General features: G+C 53.7%; 1 protein-coding gene and 2 long non-coding RNA genes across 5 annotated transcripts in view; all 3 read left to right on the plus strand.

Moving 5' to 3' along the window:
* Positions 1-4,161, plus strand: part of LOC125132980 (zinc finger protein 8-like) — a 38,220-nt gene extending 34,059 nt beyond the window's left edge. The window contains exons 4-6 of one of the 2 annotated variants that reach the window (XR_007136366.1): positions 160-1,585; positions 2,827-2,880; positions 4,035-4,098. Coding sequence is in view for 1 of the 2 variants with exons in the window: in XM_047790911.1 (XP_047646867.1) it covers positions 160-1,538 (1,379 nt within the window). In the remaining variant the exon portion in view is untranslated. Of the gene's footprint in view, positions 1-159; positions 1,586-2,826; positions 2,881-4,034 lie in introns of both variants that reach the window. The other variant, XM_047790911.1, reaches the window with a different exon arrangement.
* Positions 4,162-15,345: 11,184 nt separating this feature from the next.
* LOC125133005 (uncharacterized) lies at positions 15,346-17,560 on the plus strand. The gene is made up of 2 exons (XR_007136387.1): positions 15,346-17,004; positions 17,260-17,560. It is a non-coding gene; the product is annotated as an uncharacterized LOC125133005 (long non-coding RNA).
* Positions 17,561-20,512: 2,952 nt separating this feature from the next.
* Positions 20,513-25,050, plus strand: LOC125133000 (uncharacterized). 2 transcript variants are annotated; one of them, XR_007136378.1, is made up of 3 exons: positions 20,513-20,585; positions 23,715-24,150; positions 24,432-25,050. It is a non-coding gene; the product is annotated as an uncharacterized LOC125133000 (long non-coding RNA). The 2 variants fall into 2 exon arrangements; XR_007136377.1 differs by having other exon boundaries at positions 23,715-25,050.
* The last annotated feature ends 623 nt before the right edge of the window (positions 25,051-25,673 follow it).

The following is a 25,673-nucleotide window of genomic DNA, read 5'->3' on the forward strand; positions in this document are numbered from 1 at the left end:
GGAATCCACAAACAAGTGAGGTGTTTGCAGAAGGGGCCCTGGAGCTGACGTGAGGGCAGAAGTGGGAGCCGGGGTGAGTCATTAGGACACAGGCCGCGGGTGGGTCCCCCACTCCCAGCTTTTTCCTCCAGCCCCTCGCAGCTCTTGGCTTTCTTTCAGGCTGGGAGCCTGGGCCCGAAGGTGGAGCGCCGGCCGGGGGCCTGGGCCTCCCTGCGGAGAAGGGGCGGGAAGGCTTCCTGCGGGAGGCGGCCTGTCCCGCTGCCGCCGCCGCCGCCGCCACTGCCGCCGCCCCGGGGGAAGACGGGGCCTGCGAGGGCCGGGCAGCCGTGCCCGAGAAGGACCAGGGTGGTTGGAGGCGGTCGGACTTCGGCCTCAAGGAAACACCGGTTCGGGGCGGCAGTTGCGAGAGCCTCAGGCGTGCGGAGAGCGGCGGCCTGGGCTCGAGCCCCAGTCCGCTGCCGGAGGTTTCCAGGACCGAGCATCTGTGCGCTCGCGGCCTGCAGGCTCCCGACGCCGAGCCGCACCCCACCGGCGCCGGGGAGCAGGCGGGCGCCTCGGCCGGGCCACCGGGGGCCGGGCGGGCCACGCCGGCGGGGGGCCGGGCTCCGGACAAGCCCTACAAGTGCGCCGACTGCGGGAAGGCCTTCAACCACAACGCGCACCTCACGGTGCACAAGCGGATCCACACGGGCGAGCGGCCGTACACGTGCAAGGAGTGCGGCAAGGCCTTCAGCCAGAACTCGTCCCTTGTGCAGCACGAGCGCATCCACACGGGCGACAAGCCCTACAAGTGCCCCGAGTGCGGCAAGTCCTTCTGCCACAGCACGCACCTCACGGTGCACCTGCGCATCCACACCGGCGAGAAGCCCTACGAGTGCCAGGACTGCGGCCGCGCCTTCAATCAGAACTCGTCGCTGGGCCGCCACCGGCGCACGCACACGGGCGAGCGGCCGTACGCCTGCAGCGTGTGCGGCAAGGCCTTCTCGCGCACCACCTGCCTCTTCCTGCACCTGCGGACGCACACGGCCGAGCGGCCCTACGAGTGCAACCGCTGCGGGAAAGGCTTCCGGCACAGCTCCTCGCTGGCCCAGCACCAGCGCAAGCACGTGGGCGAGGGGCCCCTCGAGGGCCTTCCCAGGCTGGTGTTCGAGGCGCCGGCGCTGGCGCAGCCCACGTGGCCCGAGCCCGCGGCACCCGGGAAGAGGGCCCCGCGCAGCGACAGGCCCTTCAAGTGCGGCCAGTGCGGCAAGTGCTTCGCTCAGAGCTCGCACCTCATCCGGCACCAGATCACGCACACCAGAGAGGAGACGCGGGGCCGGGGCCGGCCGCGCCTACAGGCCGGCCCGAGCCCGCCCCTCGGCCGGCGGCAGCTCCCGGGCCCCAGGGCCGGGCCGAAGGCAGGACAGCCGGTGAGCAGGGCCCTCGCCCTGTTCGACATCAGCAAAATCGCGCAGGAGAAAAGCCCCGTGCACGTGATTGGGGTGGAAGAGCCTTCGGTGGGCACCTCCGTGCTGCTTGACATCGGGGAGTCCACCTAGGGAGGAAGTTCTGCGGGTGACTTTTGAACCACGGGCGCAGAGATGTGGTAAGTCCGCGTAGCGAGTTTACAGAGCGGGGACCAGGGCTCGGAATCCCTGGCGTTTCCTCAGGAAGCGATGCTTCCAAACACCCCAGCTCAGGGGGGTCTCCCGTCTCCAGCCCAGTGTCCCCAACCACAGGTATTTTGCATTCTTTCCTTTTGCTCTAAAATGAATTCATAGGTGATGTAACCTACACACAGGTCGGAAAACCCAGGTATGTCCCCCTTTCTGTAGAGGAAGATTAAAACGAGTAATCTACAGTAGGGTGACGTGGGCTGAGTGGATGCAGTGTCTCTCCCTGTGATTTCTTTGGGCCGGGACCTGGGACCCTGGCCTGTGGCTTTGCCATCTGGTACCCAGGCTGTAGGGCTGGCCATCGACATATTACAGGAGGCATTGCTGTGTGGGTGTAATTTTCCAAAGTGATAACTAGTTCTTGAAAAGCGTTTGAACAAAAACAAAATGCCATTGTCTTTCTGAAAGGTTTTCTGTAGCATCCTAAATGTGCGGGGATTAACGTGTGTTTGTGTGTGAAGGCAGCCCAGGGTTTCAGTTCATACTTTGCCAACAGCTGGTTTCACACATCCATACCTGGTGCCTGGGAGCCAGTTCTGCACGTCAGAGTTATTAGAACATGTGTGGCAGCTGCACTCTTGCCCAAATGAAGTGACAAAGAACCCCTCTTTGTGAAATTCCATAGCGTTCTGGGAAGGCGTCACAGGTCCTGCTGAAAACCGTTGCCTGTTTCTCAGCTGCTGCTGAAAACCATTGTGTTGCTTGTGATGGAGCTTTTCAGTCGAGGTGGTTTTGTTCCCCATGAGACATTTGTGATGTCTGCACACATTTTGCTTGGCTGTCACAACTGGCAGAAGGGAGCTGTGCCACTGGCACCCCGTGGGAAAGGCTAAGGATGCTGCTCAAGGGTCTAGAGAGCCCCAGACAGCCCCTCAGCAAAGAATCCTCTAGCCTCGAGGTGGAGAAGCCGACCTTCCCCAAACTCTCTAAATTGAGTGAGCAGGACTCTCCTCACAACCTAGACATTGGATTTGTTTTTTTGTTTGTTGGCTGCCCCCACAGCATATAGAAATTCCGGGTTAGCGACCAAATCCAAGCCACAGCTGCAGCAGCGCCAGATCCTTCACCCACTGCGCTGCAGCAGGAACTCCTATACGTTTGATTTTTAACAAATGATACCATTGGCACAGGTGCAACGTGTTTTTAGTGACTTCTTTTCACCGATTTGCAGCATTCATAGTTGGTCTGAAGGAAGGAGGAGAAGCCACTTATTTTTCGGAGTAATGTAAGTTTCAGCATTTTATTTTGGACATTGCACCTAAAACATGGATAATATGTTTTCACTTGCACCCCTACCCCTACCTGCCACGGGGGTGTTTCACATCAGCCCCAGAGGTCATGTTGTTTCATCTGTTTTTCTGAACATCTCTGAAAAAATAAAGGCTCTTTAAATTTTTATATAATCATGTTGTTCTGTGGGAACAAAAAGTATTTTATTAATCATACTGAGCCATCATTTGGTGATGATTGCATTGATAGAGCAAAAGCCACAGTGGGTAAAAAAACTGCCAGGGCCTGAGTGGGATTCAAGGACGTGGCCCAAGGTTGCTTGTTTTCTTCCTCCCCCGGCAACACAGTAAAGGAAAAAATGCTGGCTTCACTTAAGAATGTCTGTGATGGGGTTAACAGAATCCGACTAGGCGCAGTGGTTAACAAATCCGACTAGGAACCATGAGGTTGTGGGTTCGATCACTGCCCTTGCTCAGTGGGTTAACGATCCGGCGTTGCCGTGAGCTGGAGTGTAGGTTGCAGACACGTCTCGGATCCCGTGTTGCTGTGGCTCTGGTGTAGGCTGCCAGCTATAGCTCCGACTGGACCCCTAGCCTGGGAACCTCCATATGCTGCGGGAGCAGCCCAAGAAATAGCAAAAAAAAAGACCAAAAAAAATGTCTGTGATGGGAGTTCCCACTGTGGTACCAGAGGATCAGTGGCATCTCTGCAGCGCCAGGGTGCAGGTTCGATCCCTGGCCCGGCCCAGTGGGTCAAGAGATCCAGCATTGCCACAGTTGTGGCATGGGTCCCACCCGTGGCTCAGATCCTATCCCTGGGCTGGGAACTCCATATGCTGCAGAGCAGCCAAAAAAGGAAAAAAAAAAAAGACTGTCTGTGATCAAACAGGAAAAATGATAATTTTATTAAATCTCAACTAAAACTATGTTATCAGATCTAAACAGAAATAACAGTAATTCTTCTATATCATCAAATAGCTAATGTTCAGATATTGCTGGTTGCCTCATAAATTGTGTTTTGTTTTCTCTTTGTTCTAATCATGATCTAAACAAAATTCACACAGTCATTTGGTTGATATTTGATATTTTTCTAGGTCTCTTTTAATCTGTAGGTCTCCCTTTTTTTTTCCTTTCTTTTTTTCTTTTTTAGTCTTTCGTATGTTGGGGAAAACAAACAACAGGATAGCCTATGTTTGGTCCCATCCTGAGCCTGCCCGTCGGACCCCGGCCTGGTGGAATGACTCCTGATTCGGCGGCGGCGCCCGCCTGTGCCGAGGGGCCTCGTGAGAGCTGGGGCTCTGGCTCGGCTCTCAGAGTCCATCGGTCTCCAGCACAGCTCCCTGTCTCGCGCAGGGTCTCTGCCCCGAGACCCTCAGGCAGCCCTGCTCTCAGCTGCGCTGCCGAGGAGAGCCAGCCTGCGGGGACCTGGTTCATCTCTGCCCCATCTGGGCGACGCGGGGCAGTTGGGCGAGGCCCTTCCGTTCGCCGCTGGAGGCGCCGCCTGGGCCGTCGTCTCCTTTCCGCCGGTTTTCCTCCTGAGGAAGGCAGAGCCCCTGACCTGGGCCTGGGCTGTTCCTGGCGTGAGGCCGTGAGGTTTGAGGTGCGATCCTCAGTGTCCCAGCATAGAGGGTGCAGCCACCCAGGGCCGAGGCCTGCCTGCTTCCAGACGAGCGCGAAAGGCCGGGAGGACTGTCCGCACACGAGCTGCCCGTCCTGCCGAGACTCGCCGGCGGCTGCCCTCGTCCGCAGCGCGCGTGCCTGTGTCTGCGGTGCCACCGCAGACACCTCCTCGGGCAGCTCCATCCCCGCCGTCAGCGCGGGGAAGCGGTCGTGGCGCAGCGCGGCGTGTAGACGACCATCCTTGCAGTCCCGGCAGAAGGACCATTGGCCTGGCAGCGCGTGGAGCTGCCTGGAAGCCGAATCAGCCTGGAAGGTCCGGCAGCTGCAGTTTGGAGAGTCGCGTCTGGATGATGGAGCGTCAGCACTGCTACAGCCGGGACGCCCCGGCTGCGAGGCAGCACCCCCGTCGGGACCCCTGGAGTCCATGTCTGTTCTTCGGACGCTGTGAGTGTCAGAGCCACCGGCGTTCCCGTGGGCGCAGAGCGGCGGGCCTCTGGGACGCCTCGGGTTCATTTCCCTCGCCCAGCTCTCCCCTGGGCTCCTCCACGGACTTCCCTCGTCAGCTCTTACTGGCACAGCAGTTCGCCCTGCACGCTTTGCCCACACCGTCTTCCATTTGGTTCTTCGCAGATGACCCAGTCACATGGCTGGGCAAGGGGTGTTTCCAGACGGATGGTGCCTCCCAGGTCTGGGAAGGGGTGCGTTGTGTTCATGAGCTAAATCGCAGAACAGAAACGACATCCCAGCGTGGCGCAGCCGGGGGTGGAGGCCGACCCTGGAGTCCACGCCCAGCTGATAGTGGCTCCGAGAAGCTGGGCTTTGTTTGAAGGTGGTGTCTGATGCTGCGTCCAGGCTTGCTCTGTTCCCACCCAGCAGCCCGGTTAATCAGGAGGTGAGCTGCTGGAACTCAGAAGGTGGCAGACGAGTGTCTCGAAGCGCCGTCTTCTCCAGGCAGGATTCAGGCTTTTATTCAGGAAGGAGGGGTGCGTGATGGGTTACTGCAAACTCGGTGACTGCCGGTGTGAGCCAGCAAACGGGCCAGGTCACGGGGATTGCAACCCAGGGAGACTGCGGCCACGGGAACCACTGCGACGCCCACGGTTGACAGAGCAAGACCGCTGAGGGCCGCACGCCCCCCACCGATAGAATTCCGCCCCCACAGTCTTGTGGGGAAAGGGGGCGGGCGGTCGTTCTGGCTCCTTCCTGCTGAACAGGGCTCCGAGGGAGGGATTGCGGAATGGAGTGGATCGGCCTGGGGCCGGTTAGCCTTTAACGTTTTAATGAGTAATACAGTCTCCTTCCCTACCTACAGCTGCGTGAACCTTCTGCAGTGAACTTTCAAGGCCCCTTTGTCTCCAGGTCGGAAAGGATGGGAGGTCCCCTCAGCTGATAGGCAGACCTCTTGGAAGCAAGCTCATGAACAGGGGTCAGAACAGTGCCCGGTTTGACATCATTAGCAGTGGTTGGATCCTTGGGGGCATGCAGAGTCCCCGCCGGCAGACACCTGGAATGGCCCACCATTCCGCGTTTCAAAGGGGCTTCCTTTAAGCCTGCCTCTGGGAGCCACTCGGACCCGGACCCGGAGCAGGGCAACCAGCCGGGCCTCATCCCAAGTGAAGTTAGTCTCCGGACACATTTTAACAAGGTGCCTCTTTAACACATGATTCGTTTTCGCTGTCTTTGCAGTTGGTGGGGGTCTCCACGGTGAATGGAGCTTCCAGTTGGTGGGGCTTTAGACACCTGTTGGGTTTTGCTCAGGACAGAGGCGGGCCTGTTACCACTTTGAAGGGAGTTCGATAGTCCACACCAGGGCATAATTTCCTTAGGGAGGACTTTAACCACTTTGGGGGCTTTTCTGTCTGAGCGGGATGTGCCTCCACCCGTCCTGAGAAAGTATCGAGTATCCACCACCCCTGGCAGGTATCTGAAATTTCCTGCGGCTCCAGGCACTCGAGTAAAGCCTGTTTGCCGTCCTCAGCGGGGCAGGTTTCTTCGTTGGGCCCCCATCTGGGCAGGGCTGCAGTCTTCAGGTTACTTTTAGCTTAAGTCACCGACTCTGTGGGACGCAGTGGATGTCCTTTGTGGGTTCGGCCCCACTGTGTACTTCTGAACCCATCGTGAGGCGGCGTCTGGCCTGTGATGGGCTCTATTGCAAATGTGCTGCAGCGCACGGTCCATGAGGGCCTCTGGGATCAAAGCAGGTGCCTGCACACTGCCTTTCCAGCTAGTTGAGGTGTGGGCAAGTGTGAGCCCCTCTCTCCTTTTCTGAATACACAGCTGGTATTTCACCAAGTCACTCTGGGAGAAGTGACCCTATCATAACTTGATAACCCCCTTCTTTTGCTGCTTTGCCACTTGGTCAGCTGTCCGGTTGCCTTTTATTACGTGAGTTTCACCCTTTGGTGGCCTGGGCAATGCATTACGGCTACTCGTGAGGGCTTATGGACTGCTGCTTTTTGTCTTTTTAGGGCCGTGTCTGCGGCGCGTGGAGGTTCCCAAGCTAGGGGTCAAATCGGAGCTGTGTGAGCCGCCGGCCTACACCACAGCCACAGCAACACCAGACCCGGGCCATGCCTTCTACTCACAGCAAGCCGGATCCTTAACCCACTGAATGAGGCCAGGCATCAGACCTGCGTCCTCATGGAAACTAGTCGGATTTGTTTCTGTTGAACTGCAGTTGCCTGTTTTGTCTCTCAGGCAAAGGACCCCACTGACCTTGGAAAGGACAAAACCCAGCTACGTGACTTCACACGTGGCCTTTGCTGGTAGACCTCATATCCACAAGTGTCCACATGGTGCAGGATTCCGGAGGTGTTTTGTAGACACTTATCCTACGAAGGGCTTGCTATGAGCAAATCGTCCACATACTGGAGTAAGAGTCCTTCATTCAGTGTGAAGTTTCTGAGGTCCCCGGCCAGCATTTCCCCAAACAAGGAAGGGACAGTCCTTGAGGCAGGACTGTCCAACAATACTGTTGGACCACCTGTGTTTCTGGGTCCTGCCATTTGAAAGCACACCGCTACTGTGCTGCTTCTGCAATAGGGGTACAGAAAATAGGGGTGCAGAGAAACATCTTTTGAGTCCAGAACTGAGCACCAGCTGTGTTCTCCCGGAATAGTTAGGTACCTCATGCTGCAAATCTTGGACTGTCTTGTTAATAGCCCTCACTTCTTGGACAAGGTCTGCTGAGTTTGACTTTTTGACCAGGAGAGTAGCAGTGTTGCACAGAGACCTGCAAGGTTTATAATCAGTCCTATTTTCAAAATTGTTTCAAGAATTGGCTGCATCCGGGAGTTCTCGTCGTGGCGCAGTGGTTAACGAATCCGACTAGGAACCATGAGGTTGCGGGTTCGGTCCCTGCCCTTGCTCAGTGGGTTAACCATCCGGCGTTGCCGCAAGCTGTGGTGTAGGTCGCAGACGCGGCTCGGATCCCGAGTTGCTGTGGCTCTGGTGTAGCCCGGTGGCTACAGCTCCGATTGGACCCCTAACCTGGGAACATCCCATATGCCGCGGGAGTGGCCCAAGAAATGGCAAAAAGACCAAAAAAAAAAAAAAAAAGAATTGGCTGCATTCCCTTTTGGGCCTTTTGCCTCAGAGGATATCATTTAGATTAGATGTCCCAACGTTCCTTGTAGGTGGAATTTGCAGTGACCGGGTGACTTTGACCCTGCCTGGGCTGCCATCAGCCCACAATTCTGGCCCTGCCTTTTCATTGACCTGGGGAGAGGGAGAGCTCTGTCTTTTTCTGGGGCATCCATGAGCGCCTTCTGTTGGCTTAAAGCCTCAGGTTGTTCTGGTGAAAAAGTTAATTTTGTGCCGTCCAGATCTGTGCAAGTTTTCCATTTCTCGTTTTGGATTTCAGGTCACATTTTCTAGGCAAAAAAAATTTTTTTTTCTGTTCTCACCCACGGAAGTTCCCCGGCCAGGGATGGAACCAGAGCCACAGCAATAACAATGATGCTGGATCCTTAACCCACTGAGCTCCAAGGGAACTCCCTAGGCATAATATTACTGATTTCTTCACAGACACTATGAAACCAAGTCAGATAAACTCCTCAGGGGAAATTACTATAAACTAGAGAAAATATATTTTGTTTGGGTTTTTTTGGGCAGGGAGGCGTTATTTGTTTGTTTCCTATTTTAGGGTCATACCCATGGCATCTGGAGGTTCCCAGGCTAGGGGTCGAATTGGAGCTGTAGACACCAGCCTACACCACAGCCACAGGAACACTAGATCCAAGCAGCCTCTGCGATATACACCACAGCTCATGGCAATGCCAGATCCTTAATCCACTGAATGAGGCCAGGGATCGAACCTGCACTCTCATGGATGCTAGTTGGGTTCATTAACCACTGAGCCACGAAGGGAACTCCCGTTGCTGATTTTTTTGGCTGCAGTTGCAGCATATAGAAGTTCGCCAGCCAGGGAGCAAACCCATGCCACCGCTGGATCCCTAACCTGCTGTACCATAAGAGAACTCTGGAAAAGACCCTGGTTTTATCAGTTTATAAAAATAAACCTTTATAGCAAAACCTAAACATTTATTTGAAATTTAATTCCTCATACTTCCACCATCCAGGGAAGATTTTGTTATTTCTTCTTGTAATTTTTTTCCTTGAAATACAGGTGTGTATACCTACAGTGAACACTAAATTTTATACACACACCAAAAATATTTATGTGTAGTTATTTCGTGTCTAGAAAAGCGGAGTCCCATCTAGTTCTCTTGTAACATACACTTCTTACTATATATATAATTTTTTGTCTCACTATATTTTGAACATTTTGCTCCGAAAAATGGATTTCATGTAGCTTATTAAACTAAATGACCTTTCAGGAGAATTGCAGCATTGTGGTCTCCAGCATCTTACCAGCCTTTGACTTTTTTCCAAAAGGAGAAGTGTTCCGTACACACTTCTGGGGGACTGTGAATTGATGCAGCCTCTGTAGAGCACTTTGTTTCTTGCCATCTAAATTACAAACCGGGGGAAGTTCCCATCATGGCTCACTGGAAACGAATCTGACGAGCATCCATGAGGACACAGGTTCGATCCCTGGCCTCGCTCAGTGGGTTAAGGATCCGGCATTGCCGTGAGCTGTGATGTAGGTCACAGACGCGGATTACATACTGGGTTGCTGTGACTATGGTGTAGGCTGGCAGCTGCAGCTCCGATTAGACCCTGAGCCTGGGAACTTCCATATGCCGTGGGTGTGGCCCTAAAAAAAAAAAAAGACCAAAAGATAAAAATAAATTACAAACCAGCCAGCCCTTTGTCTCAGCAAGCCGGTTGCTGGTTATGAATTCTCTGTGTCCAGACTGTTGGTGGCTTTTACTGATTTCAAAGGTAAAACCTGGGGAACAACCTCAGTGTCCACCACAGGGAGCTCTCGAAGTGCTTTTCGGTGGCGCGAAGAACTACGCAGACGTCGCAGTGGGGACAGTTTCGGGAACGCCTGGGGGAAAGCACCCAGGATACACCGCTAAGTGAAAGGGCATAGGACGCTCTGCATGTATCTGAAAGGTCTACAAGGTAACCGGACGTGCCAGTTGTCTGTGGGGATGAGAAAAGGAAGGGGAATGATGAGGAATAATTTTCACTCTATCTTTTGATATTTTTGGAATTTTGAAATATGTAAAAGTATTACCAGTTTAAAAAATAAATTTAAATAAAGCAAAACCTTAATTCTTTCAAGTTAAGCTAAATTTGATGACGTTTCATGGTTCATCATCTCCCACTCCCCACTTAAATGTCCGTGTGTGTGTGTGTGTGTGTGTCTGTGTGTGTTGAGTTAACAAGGCCAGTTGAGTATAAGATTAAGATATCCTGGACTCCGTGAAGGTTCCTGCAAGCTAGTTGTAGCACATACAGTTCTAAGTTATTAAACTCCCCGTATCAGCCAACCTAAATTATGAAAACCGACACTCAGATTGTGGCCAACCGCCAAGGCCCGGATTCCTTCCTTCTTTCTCTTGTCTCTTCTTTAGCCGCACGTGCAGCGTGCGGAAGTTCCCTGGCTAGGGGTGGAACCTGCACCATGGCAGAAACCCAAGCCATAGTAGTGACAACACCAGCTCCTTAACCCACTGGGTGGGAGCCTCTGGTTTGCAGCCAGGTGCCGTCAGGAGTGCAGGTGACAACCTGGACTTGTGACTGGCATCTGAAGTGGAGTTTGGGGCAGGTTTGTAGGACTGAACCCTCAACCTGTGGAATCGGATCCTACTCTCTCCAGGTGGGCAGTGTCAGAGAATTGACTGTTGCTTTGGAGGAAAGCAGCCCAACCCCTTTGTCCCACCCCTCCCTTGCCACATGGAGTTGGGTGAGGAACCCCAAAGAAGGTAAATAAATTAGTCTGAATTTGTACAGATGGAAGAAATTTTTAGGTACTGAGATACAGGGAAGTCATTCTGGCTTATGTACGATTTAACTTGAACTTTGTGCTAACTGGAACAGCTTGTCTTAAGGCCTGTCTGTCACACATTCACTATACATCTGCTTTAACCATTAAAAATCAAAATGGGGAGTTTCCGTTGTGGTTCAGTGGTAACCAACCCAACTAGCATCCGTGAGGATGCAGGTTAGATCCCTGGCCCCACTCAGTGGGTTAAGGATCTGGTGTTGCTTGGAGTTCCCGTTGTGGCGCAGTGGGTAACGAATCCGACTAGGAACCATGAGGTTGCGGGTTTGGTCCCTGCCCTTGCTCAGTGGGTTAATGATTCAGCGTTGCCGTGAGCTGTGGTGTAGGTCACAGATGCAGCTCGGATCCCACGTTGCTGTGGCTCTGGTGTAGGCCAGTGGCTACAGCTCCGATTGGACCCCTAGTCTGGGAACCTCCATATGCCTCGGGTGCTGCCCTAGAAAAAAAAAAGGATCTGGTGTTGCCTTGCGCTGTGGTGGAGGTCAGAGACACAGATGGGATCCAATGTTTCTCCTGCTGCAGTTTAGGCCAGCAGCTGCAGCTCCAGTTGGACCCCGAGCCTGGGAATTACCAAATGTCACAGGCACATCCCTGACAAAAGCAAAACAACAAAAATCAAAATGGAGTAGTTCCCGTCGTGGCGCAGTGGTTAACGAATCCGACTAGGAACCATGAGGTTGCGGGTTCGGTCCCTGCCCTTGCTCAGTGGGTTACCGTGAGCTGTGGTGTAGGTTGCAGATGCGGCTCGGATCCCGCGTTGCTGTGGCTCTGGCGTAGGCCGGCAGCTACAGCTCCGATGAGACCCCTAGCCTGGGAACCTCCATATGCCGCGGGAGCGGCCCAAGAAATAGCAAAAAGCCAAAAAATAAAATAAAATAAAATAAAAATAAAAATGGAGTAACTACAGTTTAGGCATCCAAAATGTAATGGGTGTGGTTTCAGGCATGTTCTCTGTCGCTGCATACTTGAATTTTCTGAACTGTATCAGACTCAAGGACACCACGAGCCATTCTCAAAACAGTATTTGCCTGGAGTTCCTGCTGTGGAACAGCAGGTTAAGGATTGGCGTTGCCTCTGCAGCGACCCCAGCACTGCCACCATTGTGGGTGTAGGTTGCAGTTGCAGCTCAGATTTGATCCCTGGCCCAGGAACTACCATATATGCCAGGGGTACAGGAAGAAAAAAACTATCTGCTGGCAGCTGCCACCTGCAACCTTGTGGTCTCAAGATCTGCTTGGAATTATGCAACCATTTCCCTCCCCAACAAATCCTTGCCTAACAAGCACCCTTATTTCGAGCTCCAATCTTTTTTTTTTTTTTTTTTGGCTTTTTAGGGCTGTAACCACAGCATACGGAGGTTCCCAGCTAGGGGTCGAATCAGAGCCATAGCCGCCGGCATATGCCACAGCCACAGCAGTGCAGGATCCAAGCCGTGTCTTCAACCTGCGCCACAGCTCACAGCAACGCCAGATCCTCAACCCACTGAGCAAGTCCAGGGATCGAACCTGCATCCTCATGGATGCTAGTCAGATTTGTTAACCGCTGAGCCATGACAGGAATTTTTTTTTTTTTTTTTTTGCCACACCCCAGGCATGTGGAAGCTCTCAGGGCAAGGGATTGTACCCGCACCACGGTTGCCACCTGCGCCACAGCTGCGGCAATGCCAGATCCTTAACCAGCTGTGCCACACAGGAACTTCTTCCAATTCCAGTTCTTAACAATTTATGAAACTTAAGGGGTTTTGCCTTTATAAGCCTCCTCCACTTTGTAATCCATGGGAACACAATTCAAGTGCTTCTTGGATCTGTGTCTCCTGGGTTGTAGTCTTCAGTTTGGCTCTAATCAAACTTTTCTTATGATCAATGGTGTACTGATTATTTGTATCAGCAGTATAATGGAAAACTAGCCATTTAACAAAGAATAGTTTCTGAAAAATAACTGGAGAAATGTTCTGGGTCAGTGGGAAGAAAAGGAGTGTGTAAAATCTGATTTTGACTGTATAAGGAGCAATCAGAGAAATCTCAGTTGGAGGGCAGTTGGAAAGACTGGCTTGGATGGGTGAAGAATGCCAAGATTATTATTTCTCTAAGTTAAGGATTCATTCCAGTTTGAAGCCAACTGAAGAGGGGACCACAGAGTATAGTGTCTGGTTTTTCATCTGGGCTTGAATAAAAAAATGAAAACAGTAGGAGTTCCGTCGTGGCGCAGTGGTTAACGAATCCGACTAGGAACCATGAGGTTGCGGGTTCGGTCCCTGCCCTTGCTCAGTGGGTTAAGGATCCGGCGTTGCCGTGAGCTGTGGTGTAGGTCGCAGACGCGGCTCGGATCCTGTGTTGCTGTGACTCTGGTGTAGCCCGGTGGCTACAGCTCCAATTAGACCCCTAGCCTGGGAACCTCCATGTGCCGTGGGAGCGGCCCAAGGAAATGGCAAAAAGACAAAAAAATAATAAAAATGAGGACAGTAAGATACCTAGGGTGATATTAGAGAGATTAGTGTATGGACTGTGGAGTAGGTGATGGTGTGGTTTCACCATCTTTTCTTGCTGAAGGCTGCAGGGTTCAGGGGAAATTCCCCCAAAACGATATACTATCTGTGGAGCTAATCGATAAACCAGTCTATGATAGGAATAGAGAAGAATTTTATTTGAGCCAAATTGAGGACTGGAACCCAGGAAACATCCTCTCAGATAACTGAGAAACTGCTGCATCGAAACATGGTTTCCAGCACAGTTTGATATCTTGTCAGAACAAAAAAGTCAGTGATACATTCCTTTAAGGTTTAAAAAAAACAGACCAGCATGTACACAAGTCTTTATGGCCTTGGCACCTGGGAAGGGAGCCTTATAGTAAAGGCACAGTGGGCTAATGATCCAGCATTGTTGTAGTTGTGGTGTAGATGAAAGCTTTGGCTCAGATTCAGTTGTGACCCTGGGCAGCCGAAAAAGAAAAAATAAAGAGGCATTTAATTTTTATTTTATTTGTGTTTACTTGTTTTTGGCCATGCTATGGCATGTGGGAGTTCCTGGGCCAGGGACTGAACCCGTGCCACAGCAGCGACCAGAGCTTCTGCACTGACAACACCAGATCCTTAACCCGCTGTGCCATGATGGAACCCCTCATCTTTCATAGACATTCTTTACTTATGGTCAGTGCACCCTTTTCTTTTTTTTCTTTTCTTCCTTTTGTTTATTTATTTTGTCTTTTTGCCATTTCTTGAGGCGCGGGAGCGGCATATGGAGGTTCCCAGGCTAGGGGTTGAATCGGAGCTGTAGCTGCCAGCCTACGCCAGAGCCACAGCAATGCGGGATCCGAGCCAAGCCTGCAGCCTACACCACAGCTCACGGCAACGCGGGATCCTTAACCCACTGAGCAAGGGCAGGGACCGAACCCGCAACCTCATGGTTCCCAGTCGGATTTGTTCACCACTGCGCCACGACGGGAACTCTTTTCTTCCTTTTAGGTCGGCACATGTAGCATGTGGAAATTCCCCGAGTAGGGGGTCAAATCAGAGCTCCAGCTGCTGGCCTAGGCCACGGCCATGGCAACACCAGATCTGAGTGGCAAGGTTGTTGATCCTTAACCCAGCACTGGATCCCTAACCTACTGAGGGAGGCCAGGGATCGAACTCATATCCTCACGGACACGATGTCAGTTTCTTAACCCACTGAGCCACAAGGGGCACTCTAGTGCTCCCTTTTCTTTAACGATTAAAGCAGAGATATGATGTGTGCTTGGATGCTAACAGGTTGCTTTAGTTAGCATAAAAGTTAAGTTCAGGAGTTCCCGTCGTGGCGCAGTTGTTAACGAATCCGACCAGGAACCATGAGGTTTCGGGTTCGGTCCCTGCCCTTGCTCAGTGGGTTAACGATCCGGCATTACCGTGAGCTGTGGTGTAGGTCAAAGACACGGCTCGGATCCCGTGTTGCTGTGGCTCTGGTGTAGGCTGGTGGTTACAGCTCCAATTGAACCCCTAGCCTGGGAATCTCCATATGCCGCGGGAGCGGCCCAAGAAATAGCAAAAAAGAAAAAAGTTCAATCATGTGCAAGCCAGAGAGACATCCCCTTACTTCAGTATGTGAAAAATTCTTCCATTAATACTTAATACGTGTACATGTGGAAAGAGAAAGAGGAAAAATGTTCATACGCTGCATAACTAAAAGGACACACAGAAAACTGCTATTTAGGCTGGGCGGAGCGCCTGGCAGGTTCCCAGCGCTTTGCTGTGGGTGCTCTTGGACTTCATTTCCCAGAAGGCCCCTCACCCTCTGGTGGCCTGTTCTAGGCGTGCGGCGCGCATGGCCTGCTGGGGGATGAAGTCCCCAGCCCCAGGGGCGCTAAGCGGAAGGGCCCTTGGAGAGCTTGTGAGGGCGGCGCGCAAGGGGAGGTGCTTCAGGCTCGGCAGCGGCTGGGGTAGGGCGGCGAGTGCGAGCAGCCGGGAGCTGCGCTTGTGCGCTCGGTGGGGCCTGAGGGGGCGCAGACCCGGGGTGGCCCGACTGTGGGGGAGGAAAGAGAACGGGGCGCTGCGCGTGCCGGGTTTGCGGGTGGGAGAGGGACCAGTGCTAGGAGGTGAGCCCTCAGGTGTGTATCCGAGGGGGGATCCTGCACGTGTGCCTGCCAGGGCAGGGTGTGACTCCACCTGCCGGTGCAGGTGTGAGCTCAGGTGTGTGCTTGTGTCCTGTAACCCTTGCCGTCACTCCTTACTCGCCTCTTTCCCGGACCCTGGCAGCCATTAACCTCCTCTCTGTCTCTGTTCTGGACATTTCCCTATAAATGCGGTCGTAGGATACGTGCTCTTTTGTGTCTGGCTTTTCCAGCCGAGCATCATGTTTGCCATCCATCTGTGCGGTGTGTCAGTTTGTTTTGTAGCCGAGTAACAGTCCATTCTATGGACATACCACAGTTGGATTACCCAAGTGTTGCTTTGTGAACGTGTTTTCAGTTCGGGGGATTGAGGAGATGGTCTGTCCCGGGGTGGCCTGTGTGTGTGGCTGTGGCCTCAGCCACTGCCCACTGCCTGTGCTCATTTACCAGAATCCCAGCCCTGGGCGCACGGTCCAAGCCAGGAGCTTGGAGCCCCACTGCTATGTGGGGAGTAGACTCGGGAAAAGGAATCCATCCCTTCATGTGCCATCTGCAACCTGGGCCCTCGACTGAGACCATAACCCGCATCTACTGAGGCCAAGCAGCCCGGAGGCAGAGCCCAGTGGCAGGTGATGGAGCCCGAGGCCCAGTGAGGCAGAGGGCAGGGCGGTGGTCACAGGGCCGGACGTTTTTAGAAACCGAATCTCCCTCAAAACATGCCCTGCTCCTGCTGCCTTCACTTTGCTGCCCTGGCCTCCACCTCCTCACAGGTCTCTGCCTCGCTTTGCCCCTCCCCTCATCTCCACATAACACTGAGGGGTCTTGAAACCTGAACGATGAGGCCATCCCTCCCCTTAAACCGCCCAAGTCACTGCGCAGGTCATCAGAGCAGGGTCAGGAGACTCTCCCTGCAACCCAGGTAGGAAATGTTTTCAGCTTCGCAGTCCAAGGAGCAAACCAAGGATGGCATGTGGGTTCTTTCCTCGTGAGAGAAAACATACATCCTTTAGGTTTTTTCCTGAGGCAATCTAAAACTTTGTTGAGGGATGCTGAAATCTGAATTTCATGTACCATTTGTCTTCTGTTCATCCCCCCCTCCACCCAATCACTTAAAATGTAAAAACTATTCTTAGATCACAGACTGTACAAAAACTGGCATTGGGGCCAAGTTTGCTGACCCCCCATTTGTAACAAATTCACCTTCCTTTCCACGCCTCCTGACTCCTGCGTGACCTAACTTCTGCTCGTGTCACAGGCCTCCCCGTGGCTCCCTCCTTGCCCATCATGCACCTCCTCCACCTCGCCGGCCCCTCAACAGCGCATAAGCTGAGCTACTCAGAGCCCTTCCCTGGCCGCCCACACCTCGAGATGCATTTTGCCCCGCACCACGTTTGAATGCTTTGCACGTGTTCCCATTCACCACAGACTGGAAACTTCACGATGCGACGCCTGGTCTGTGGAGTGTTTGTTAAAGGAATGAACAAGCAGCCTTCCACCAGAGGTACTGTTACCCCATCCCGCAGACAGAAACCTGAGGGCTCCCAGCAGAGAGTGGTGAAGGTGGGTTTGATCGTAGATCTGACTGCTTACCCAGTATGCTCCCTGTTCCAGCCGAGGAAGGAGCCTGGGGGGGCCAGGGCCCCAGGCCCAGCTCACCGCTCCCACCCCTGGGGTGAGTTCAGGACAGCTGGGACCACGATGTGCAGTCTTTTTCCGGGCACACACCCACGTGAAATTTCCACTGTGTCCCCAACAGTCCCCGTCACGAGGGATCCTGCCATGGACTGCAGCTGCCGCCATCCATAAGCCTACGAGCAAGGAGCTGAGACCTGAGACCGTTACACAGCATATCACTCGCTTTGGGTGAAGATCAAGAATGGGCACAATTCACGTGTTGGTCAGAAATCCTAGCAGCAGCCGCGTCCGGGCCGGCGCGCTGGACGGGACCTGTCCGTGGTCCTGAAGCGCCCTGGAGCCGAGCTTTCCCACGGTGCCTAGGTGCCTACGAGCCATGTGCACATGGTGAAATGCGAATTCAATAAATAGTCACAAATCCAGTTTCCTGGTCACACCACCTGCATTCCACATGGGGCTGATGGCAGCCAAATCCCATCCTCACGGAGAGTGCTAGAGCTCAATCTGGACAGGGGTTACACAGGTGTGTGCATTGGTCAAAACTCATTGAGCTGAGCACTCATCTCTATTTTAAAGTTTGTCTTTCAGAGTTCCCGTCTTGGCTCAGCGATTAATGACTATGACTGGCATCCATGAGGACACAGGTTTGATCCCTGGCCTTGCTCAGTGGGTTAAGGATCTGGTGCTGGCGTGAGCTGTGGTGTAGGTCCCAGATGCAGCTTGGATCTGGCGTTGCTGTGGCTGTGGCTGTGGCTGGCAGCTGTAGTTCTCATTTGACCCCTAGCCTGGGAGCTTCCATATGCCACAGGTGCTGCCCTAAAAAGCAAAAAATAAAAAAGTAAAAATTGTCTTTCTTTACTCTGTTTTTTTTGGCCACCCCAGGGCATAGGGAACTCCCAGGCCAGGGATCAGATTCAATCCACCACCTCAAACTAAGCTGCAGCAGCAGCAACACTGGATTCTTAACCCACTATGCTGGCTGGGGATGGAACCCACGTCCCAGCACTCCCAAGACGCTGCTGATCCCATTGCACCACATCAGGAGCTCTCAGGTTGTCTTTTTGAAACTCAAGTCTAATTCCCTGTTTCCCCCTTTCCATCCCTTTTTTTTTTTTTTTTGTCTTTTCTTCTTCTTAGGGCTGCACTCGTGGCATATGGAGGTTCCCAGGCTAGGGGTCAAATCAGAGCTACAGCTGCCCGCCTACCCCACAGCTCACAGCAATGCCGGATCCTTAACCCACCAAGCGAGGCCAGGGATCGTGAGCCACTGAACCACGACGGGAAGTCCCCCATCCCTTTCTTTACAATCTTTGATTTAACCCCTCTGTGCCCCTATTCCCCCCACCTGTTTAACAGAGGGTGGTGACAGTACCTCCTTGTCCCTACATTAAGGAACTTGGCCAGCCCAGCACAGTGAGCCCCTAAAAACTCACAGGCGGGGGCTGGCATGGGCTGCAGCCCAAGGACTGGGCCTAGGCTCAGGGGCAGTTCTAGAGGCCCATCACCTAGGCATCAAATCAGAAGGCTGCTTTCTACAGGAGCCCTGAGCCTTGAGCCTGGTGGGGATGCAGGGGTGAAGGCAGTGTGGCCTCAGGCAGCAAGGGCCCTGTGAGCTGTTTCTGTGTCTTCTTTCATTTCACAAAGTCTTTCCACAGCAGACTGCCTTCCACCTTCCTGGCAGACTGTCCCTGTTGTACCAGGAGGAAACAGGCTCTGAGTAAAGCCATCAAGCTGCAGGTCCAGGGCTTCCTGCTCCAAGTGCAGGCCCCCCCTGGGTCACCCCTGTCAAGGAGAGGGGGTGGGCGTGGACGCCTGCGGCTCTTTTCCTGAACTTACTCACCGACGGGGCCTGTGCCAGGGGTGGGAAGGAGCCTTTGGCAAGAAGTCTTTCCACGTCTGTTTGGGTCTAAGGGTGTGGCTGTGCCTGAGCTGACACAACTCTGCCTCCCACCGTGGACTTGGAGACACAGAGGGTGTCATCATCAGCTGGGAAGTGGGGAGAGATTATTATCTCTGTGTTACAGAATGAAGTAGAGACCAGGTTTTTTTTTTTTTTTTTGTATTTTTGTCTTTTCTAGGGCCACACCTGAGGCATATGGAGGTTCCTAGGCTAGGGGTCTAATCAGAGCTACAGCTGCTGGCCTACGCCACAGCCACAGCACCAGATCAAGCCACGTCTGTGACCTATACCACAGCTCACAGCAACACTGGATCCTTAATCCACTGAACGAAGCCAGGGATCGAACCCGCAACCTCATAGTTCCTAGGTGGATTCATTTCCGCTGCACATGATGGGAACTCCTGTGCTCTCCTTGAATGCTGCATTTGAACCCATCAGCACTGTCAGCTCCACCTTCAAAATAGGTCCATCGCTGACCATTTGCCACACCTCAACCTGCGCCACTCCCTGGACTCCAGCAACATTCATCTCCTGGATCTCCCTGCCTCTTCTGTCACCCAACGGTCTTCCCTGTGGCAGCCAGAGAAATCCTACAAACAGCTAAGTCACAACACAGCCCTCCTCACTCAAGGGCCTCCCATGGCTCCCGTCTCTCTCAAGGTAGAAGCCAAAGTCCACACGTGACCCATAAGCCTCCCGGTTCTGACTGTGTCCTCTTCCATCTCCTTCCCTCAATCCCCTCCCACCAGGCCCCCTTGCCTGTACCTACCTTGGGGCCCAGGCATGTTCACCCTCTGGAACCACTTCTCCCCGAGTCCTTCCCTCTACTCGGTCTGAGGTCCCAGCACCCTGGAGTGCTGACCTGTTTCCTTGGTTACCCTCTGCATCCCCACACGAGGACATCAGCTCCGTGAAGCCGGGCCATGGCGGTCCTCTTCACTGCAGTAGCCAAGCCCAAAGGGCGCTGGCTGGTCCTCGGAGCTCAGCACGTGTCTGTGCAAGGAAGACAAAACCTGCTGGTTCTGGCTGCAGGGACTCATCTGAGGAGCTGCAAGAGACATGGCCAGCGGCTCCGGGCAACGAGCACAGGCCAGGGGATCTCAAGGCTCACCTGCACACAGGCACACACAGTCACAGAGTGACACACCCAGCCTGACTTCCAGATTATGGAGAGTTAACACACAATAGATACATGGTCTACAGTGGGCCACACACACTACATTCGTGATGCACGTCCCTCGCCTCCTCACACACCCCGTCATTCCCATACACCCTCCAGGCTGGACCAGCCACACGGCCACCACTGCTCCCCGAAGTCACGGCTGCTGTTCCCCATGGGCCGCGCGCCCTCGAGGACTACAATTCCCGGCATGCCCGGGGAGCGGTGCATTCTGGGAGCTGTAGTCCGGGTGGCGCGCGAGTGCCGCGGTGCATTCTGGGAGGCGTCTCCCAGCGGCGTGACGTGCCCGGGGCGCGCGGCGCATTCTGGGAACTGTGGTGCCGGCCAGCGCGCGCTCGGCTCCCGGCAGCGTCCGCCCGGCGGTGAGGTGAGTCTGGGTGGACTCCCGCGGCAGAGGAACTGCCCAAAGCCGCGAATGCCTGTGGCGGCCTGAGCCTACCGTGGGGCAGGGACACGCGCGGATGCGGAGTAACGGGCTGACCCGGAGCGGCGCGTGGGCGGACGGGCGGCCAGACAGAGCGGGAGCAGCTGACTGCGATGAAGGGTGTGGGGCTGCCTGAGCAGTTGCGTGTGTGTCTGGCTGTGGTTCTCTGTCGGGCTCGCCTCGGTGTGTGTGTCTGACTGACGAGCTGGGAGTGTGTGGTCGGCGGACAGGATGTCTCACCGATGCGACCAAGTGTGAGACCGACAAAGACGCTCACTGAGACTTTGTCGGAGGGTGTGCGACGTGAGTGAGAAGCTGTGTCTGTGACTGTGTGTGATTTCGGTGTGTAGCTGACTGGCTGTTGAAATGATCCTGCACGGTGCTGATGCCGATGCGTGTGTATTTGACTGACTGTGCGTGGCACTGAGAAAGTTGGGTACGGGGGTGTGTTTGGGGATGTGACTGACAGACTGAGGGCGGGAGTATGCATATAACTACGACTGGGATTTTGTCAGGGGGACTATATTTGGATGATTGGAAGAGCGTTTATCAAGTATGTGACAGGAATTGTGCTTTGCCACGTCTGTAGCGGAAATTATGGGACCAGCAGTCACCCAGCTGGCTTTATGCCCACTGGCACCTTTTCTGGCCTTAAGTCTGGCAGCAGGCAGTCGAGTCATCAGATGGGGCATCTGCTGCATGTTTGCTCTGTGCCAGGCCTATTATCAGGTCAAGGAGCAAGAAGTGAAAGAATCGGTCTCCTTAGTTGCTTAAGCAGTTGTGGCCAGGGGAGCTCGACCTGATATGAGGCCTGAGCGTGATCCACGTCCATGTGTCTCAAAGACTCATCAGGGATTTTTCCAAGGCAGCAATTCCAGGGGTGCAAAAGGGGGCTTGGAAACTGTCACTGCATTTATTTTTACTCCTGGTACCCCCATAATAATTCCCGGCATCAAACTCCACCTGTCCTGGTTCTTCCATTTGCTCAGCACCTGTTTACTGTGTACTTGCTGTAGGCTCCAGCATGCCCACTCTCGCTGAAGGAACATATGGTTAGAGCACAGAGATAGGACAAAAAAAAGTCCTGGGGCACTCAGCAGGCTACTCAGCCTGCTCCCAGCTGCTGGGATAGCTCTTGGAGAAGATGACAGCTAAAGTGGAGCCTGAGGACTAGGAGAAATGAGTCAGGTGCAGAGAGGGATTTTGGCACAAGAGAATAAGAAGGTCAAAAGAAAGAGCTCAGGAATTGGGGTAACAGCAAAGGTAAGGTTACAAGAGGCCCAGGTGAGCTTTACAGTGGAATTAGGGTCTAGAACACAGCTTTGCCTGAAATCACCAGCTGCCACTGAAAGCTTTCAGGATTGAGTTCCTGTTTTACTAATGTGTACTTCTCCTTGTGCCCAAAGCCATGTCTCAAGTGCCAACATTTGGTATCTGTCATCCTAGCAGGTGTAAAACGATATCTCATTGTGGGGTTTTATTTACTTATTTATTTGATTTTTAGGGCCGCACCTGCTGCATGTGGAAGTTCTCAGGCTAGCGGTCGAATTGGATGGAGCTTCAGCTGCTGGCCTGCGCCACAGCTCGTGGGATCCAAGCTGCATCTGCAACCTACACCACAGCTCACGGCAACACCGGATCCTTAACCCACTGAGCAAGGCCAGGGATCAAACCTGCATCCTCATGGATGCTAGTCAGATTTGTTTCTGCTGAGCCAGGATAGGAAGTCCCTCACTGTGGTTTTGATATGCACTTCTCTGGTAGCTGATGATGGTGAGCTGTTTTTTTTTTTAATGTACTTATTGGTCATTTGTGTATCTTCTTTGGAGAAATGTCTAGTCAAATCCCTTGCCCATTCTTTTTTGTTTTGGCTCCACCTGCAGCATGTAGAAGTTCCCCAGGCCAGGGCTCAAACCTGCCACACATTTGTAGGCTGCAGCTGAAGCAATACCAGATCCTTAACCAGCTGTGCCAGCCAGGGATCAAACTGGCAGTGCCACAGAGAGGAGCCAGATCATTAAATCACTGTGCTGGCCTTCCCATCATGGCTCAGCAGTAAGGAACCCGACTAGTATCCATGAGGACGTGGGTTTGATCCCTGCCCTCACTCAGTGGGTTAAGGGTCCGGCGTTGCTGTGAGCTGTGGTGTAGGCCAGCAGCTGCAGCTCCGATTTGACCCCTAGCCTGAGAACCTCCATATGCCTCAGGTGCAGCCCTAAAAAGACAATAAATAAATAAATAAACAAATAATAAATCACTGCGCCACAGCTGCAACTCCTAGAAAATATTTTTAACTAAATGATAATTAAGTTGTAAAACCAAACTTTTGGGTGTATAGCTAAAGCTATGTTTAAAGAAAAAATTTATAGCCTGAAATACAGGTTTTAGAAAAGAAAGGCTGAATATCAATTATCTAAGATTCCATCTCAGAAGCTACAAAATAATTAGCAAATAGAGTAAAGAGAATGGCTGTGTGGCTGCCTGGGGAGTGGAGTGTGTGCGAGATAGGAGACAGCCCTGACTCTCTGTGGGAGGAGCATGCTGGCCTTGGAGTCAGGCTCCCAGGGTTTATAGCTCAGCAACTGCCCTTCCTTTCCCTCCCTATCTGGGAGACTGTAGGGAAATCTTTTCTCCTCTCTGTTTTCATACCCATAAAATGAGGAGTTCCCATCGTGGAGCAGTGGTTAACGAATCTGACTAGGTACCATAAGGTTGCGGGTTCGCTCACTGGCCTTGCTCAGTGGGTTAAGGGTCTGGTGTTGCCATGAGCTGTGGTGTAGGTCACAGACGCGGCTCGGATCTCAAGTTGCTGTGGCTCTGGCGTAGGCCGGCGGCTGCAGCTCTGATTGGACCCCTAGTCTGGGAACCTCCATATGCCACCGGAGTGGCCCTAGAAAAGGCAAAAAGACCAAAAAAAAAAAAAATAGAAAGGCACTGTCCTGATTATTTTGATTATCTGTATCTCTGTGAGAATGAGTCACATCTCATAGGCCCCCAGCCCACATCTGCCCTACAGCAGGTATGACACAGGCCCCAAGTTCACATGATGACACAACTCTGATCTTCCTGCAGATCCAGTTCCAAGGCTCCAGCCATCCTGGATCTCACTAGAGGCCTGCTGCCCAATGGCCGTCCCCCAGAACCCCTTGAGCCCGGTGCCCTGGGAGCAGGATGGCTTTCTTCGAGTGAAGGTGGAGGATGCTGAGGCCAGCTTCCCCCAGGTCCAGGAATCTAACTCTGGTCACACCTCCCACCCGCTTCCGGCACTTCTGCTTTAAGGAGGCCTCCAACCCATAGGAGGCCCTGGCCCGGCCGCGTGAACTCTGCCACAAGTGGCTGAGGCCCAAGATGCACTCCAAGGAACAGATGCTGGAGCTGCAGGTGCTGGAGCTGTTCCTGGGCGCGCTGCCCCCCAAGATCCAGGCCTGGGTGGGGGCCCAGTGCCCCAAGAGTAGCAAGGAGGCTGCTGTGCTGGTGGAGGATCTGACTCAGCTGCTGGACAAGAGAGGTGAGAGGCGAGTGGCTGGTGCTCCCAGCACACGGGGTAAAGCCTGCCCCGGAACGTGGGAAGCTGGTTTGGACTTGGGCCCACTCACCCGAACCCCCACACACCATGCTGAGCAGGTCTGTTTTGATTGCCAGGGACCAAAAACCCAGGCCACACTGACGGAAGCCATGTAGGGAGGTTTTACGGCCATAGATCCAGAAGCTCAGTTGGTGGCATCAGGACGCTGATTTGTTTCTCAGTTGAGTTTTCCTGTTAGCTTCATTCTTTTTTTTTTTTTTCAGAGACGTCTCTTTTAAGTTTTAAATTAAAAGTTCACCCTGGTGAGATGATTGGTTGGGGCACAAAATCCAAAGGCAAGCTCTCCTCTCTGTCGCCCGCAGACACAGTGGAAGAGGCAGCGTGGCTGCAGGGTCAAGCCCTCGCCAGCTGATCCTGGGCCTTTGACCCGAGCTGGCTCTTTAGTCCCACACAAGCCCTGCACACCTAGCTGGAGACGGGGTGACACCAGGAGAGGTGACAAGAGCTGGAGAGTGACAGAGGAGCCAACTGCTAGTGGGGTGGGGGGAGCCTCACAGTGGCAAAAAGGCCCCCACCTTCAGCCACCGGCACCTCTGGGAGCCCTTCCTGCAACCCCCACTTGGAGTGGAGCGGTGGTCGTCCTTCTCCGGGTTCCAGAAGGTGTGGCCTTTGAAAGGATGCAGCTAGCGGACCACACAAGATCGTGCTACCTGGCTTTCCAGCACCTGCCCTGGGGCTGGGGGGCAGGGAGGGGTGCTGGGGGGGGCCGGATTCCGACCTTCCCCGCCCACTGGCACCCTGTCAGCCAGCCCCATACTCACATACACTAGTTGTTTTTATATATGCATATATATTATGGTTGTATATTAAAAAGAGAAAAACGAAACAAAAACTGGCCTGAAGAGAATCTCCTGAGGACCCAAGAGGCTCAGGAAGTGTACTGTCTCCTTCCACCCACAAAAATTCTCTTATAACGTCTTCCGGTGGGACTTTCAGGAAACCTCCCCCCCCCAGCTCCCTGCCGCCCACGCCCTCCTGTGTCACCCGACCTGGATGGTCCTGTGTTAGTTTCATTCCTAAGTAGCTTCTGTCCCCGAGGGAGACGGAGTTGGCCCAGCAGTCCCATGCTTGTGTCTCGTCAGTGTCAAAACCCGTGGGGAGAACAGCGAAAGATGCCCAAGCTCAGCCTCGCTGAGCGGGTTGGGTCGTGAGCTTGGCTTTGGTGGACCGGTGGCGGGACTGACGCGAGCAAGGGCACGTCCCCAGGGAAAAGCCAGGCTGCCGCTGCCAGATAAGGGCTGGGTGCCTGGCTGGGGGAGGGAGCAGAAACACCCCGTGTCCCCTGCCTCCCCCTCAGAGCCCTCGCTGTGCTGATCTCCAGGGTCTGGAGGAGACAGACCTGCCCCAGGCCATAGTGGGCATCGTGGTTTAGAGACGCAGTCACATGTCAGCCCGGGGAGGTCCCATGGTACCCCAGGCGGACCCAGCCCTGGGACCATTCAGAA

This window comes from Phacochoerus africanus, chromosome 8 (genome assembly GCF_016906955.1).
Source record: "Phacochoerus africanus isolate WHEZ1 chromosome 8, ROS_Pafr_v1, whole genome shotgun sequence".
NCBI classification, from domain to species: Eukaryota; Metazoa; Chordata; class Mammalia; order Artiodactyla; family Suidae; genus Phacochoerus; species Phacochoerus africanus.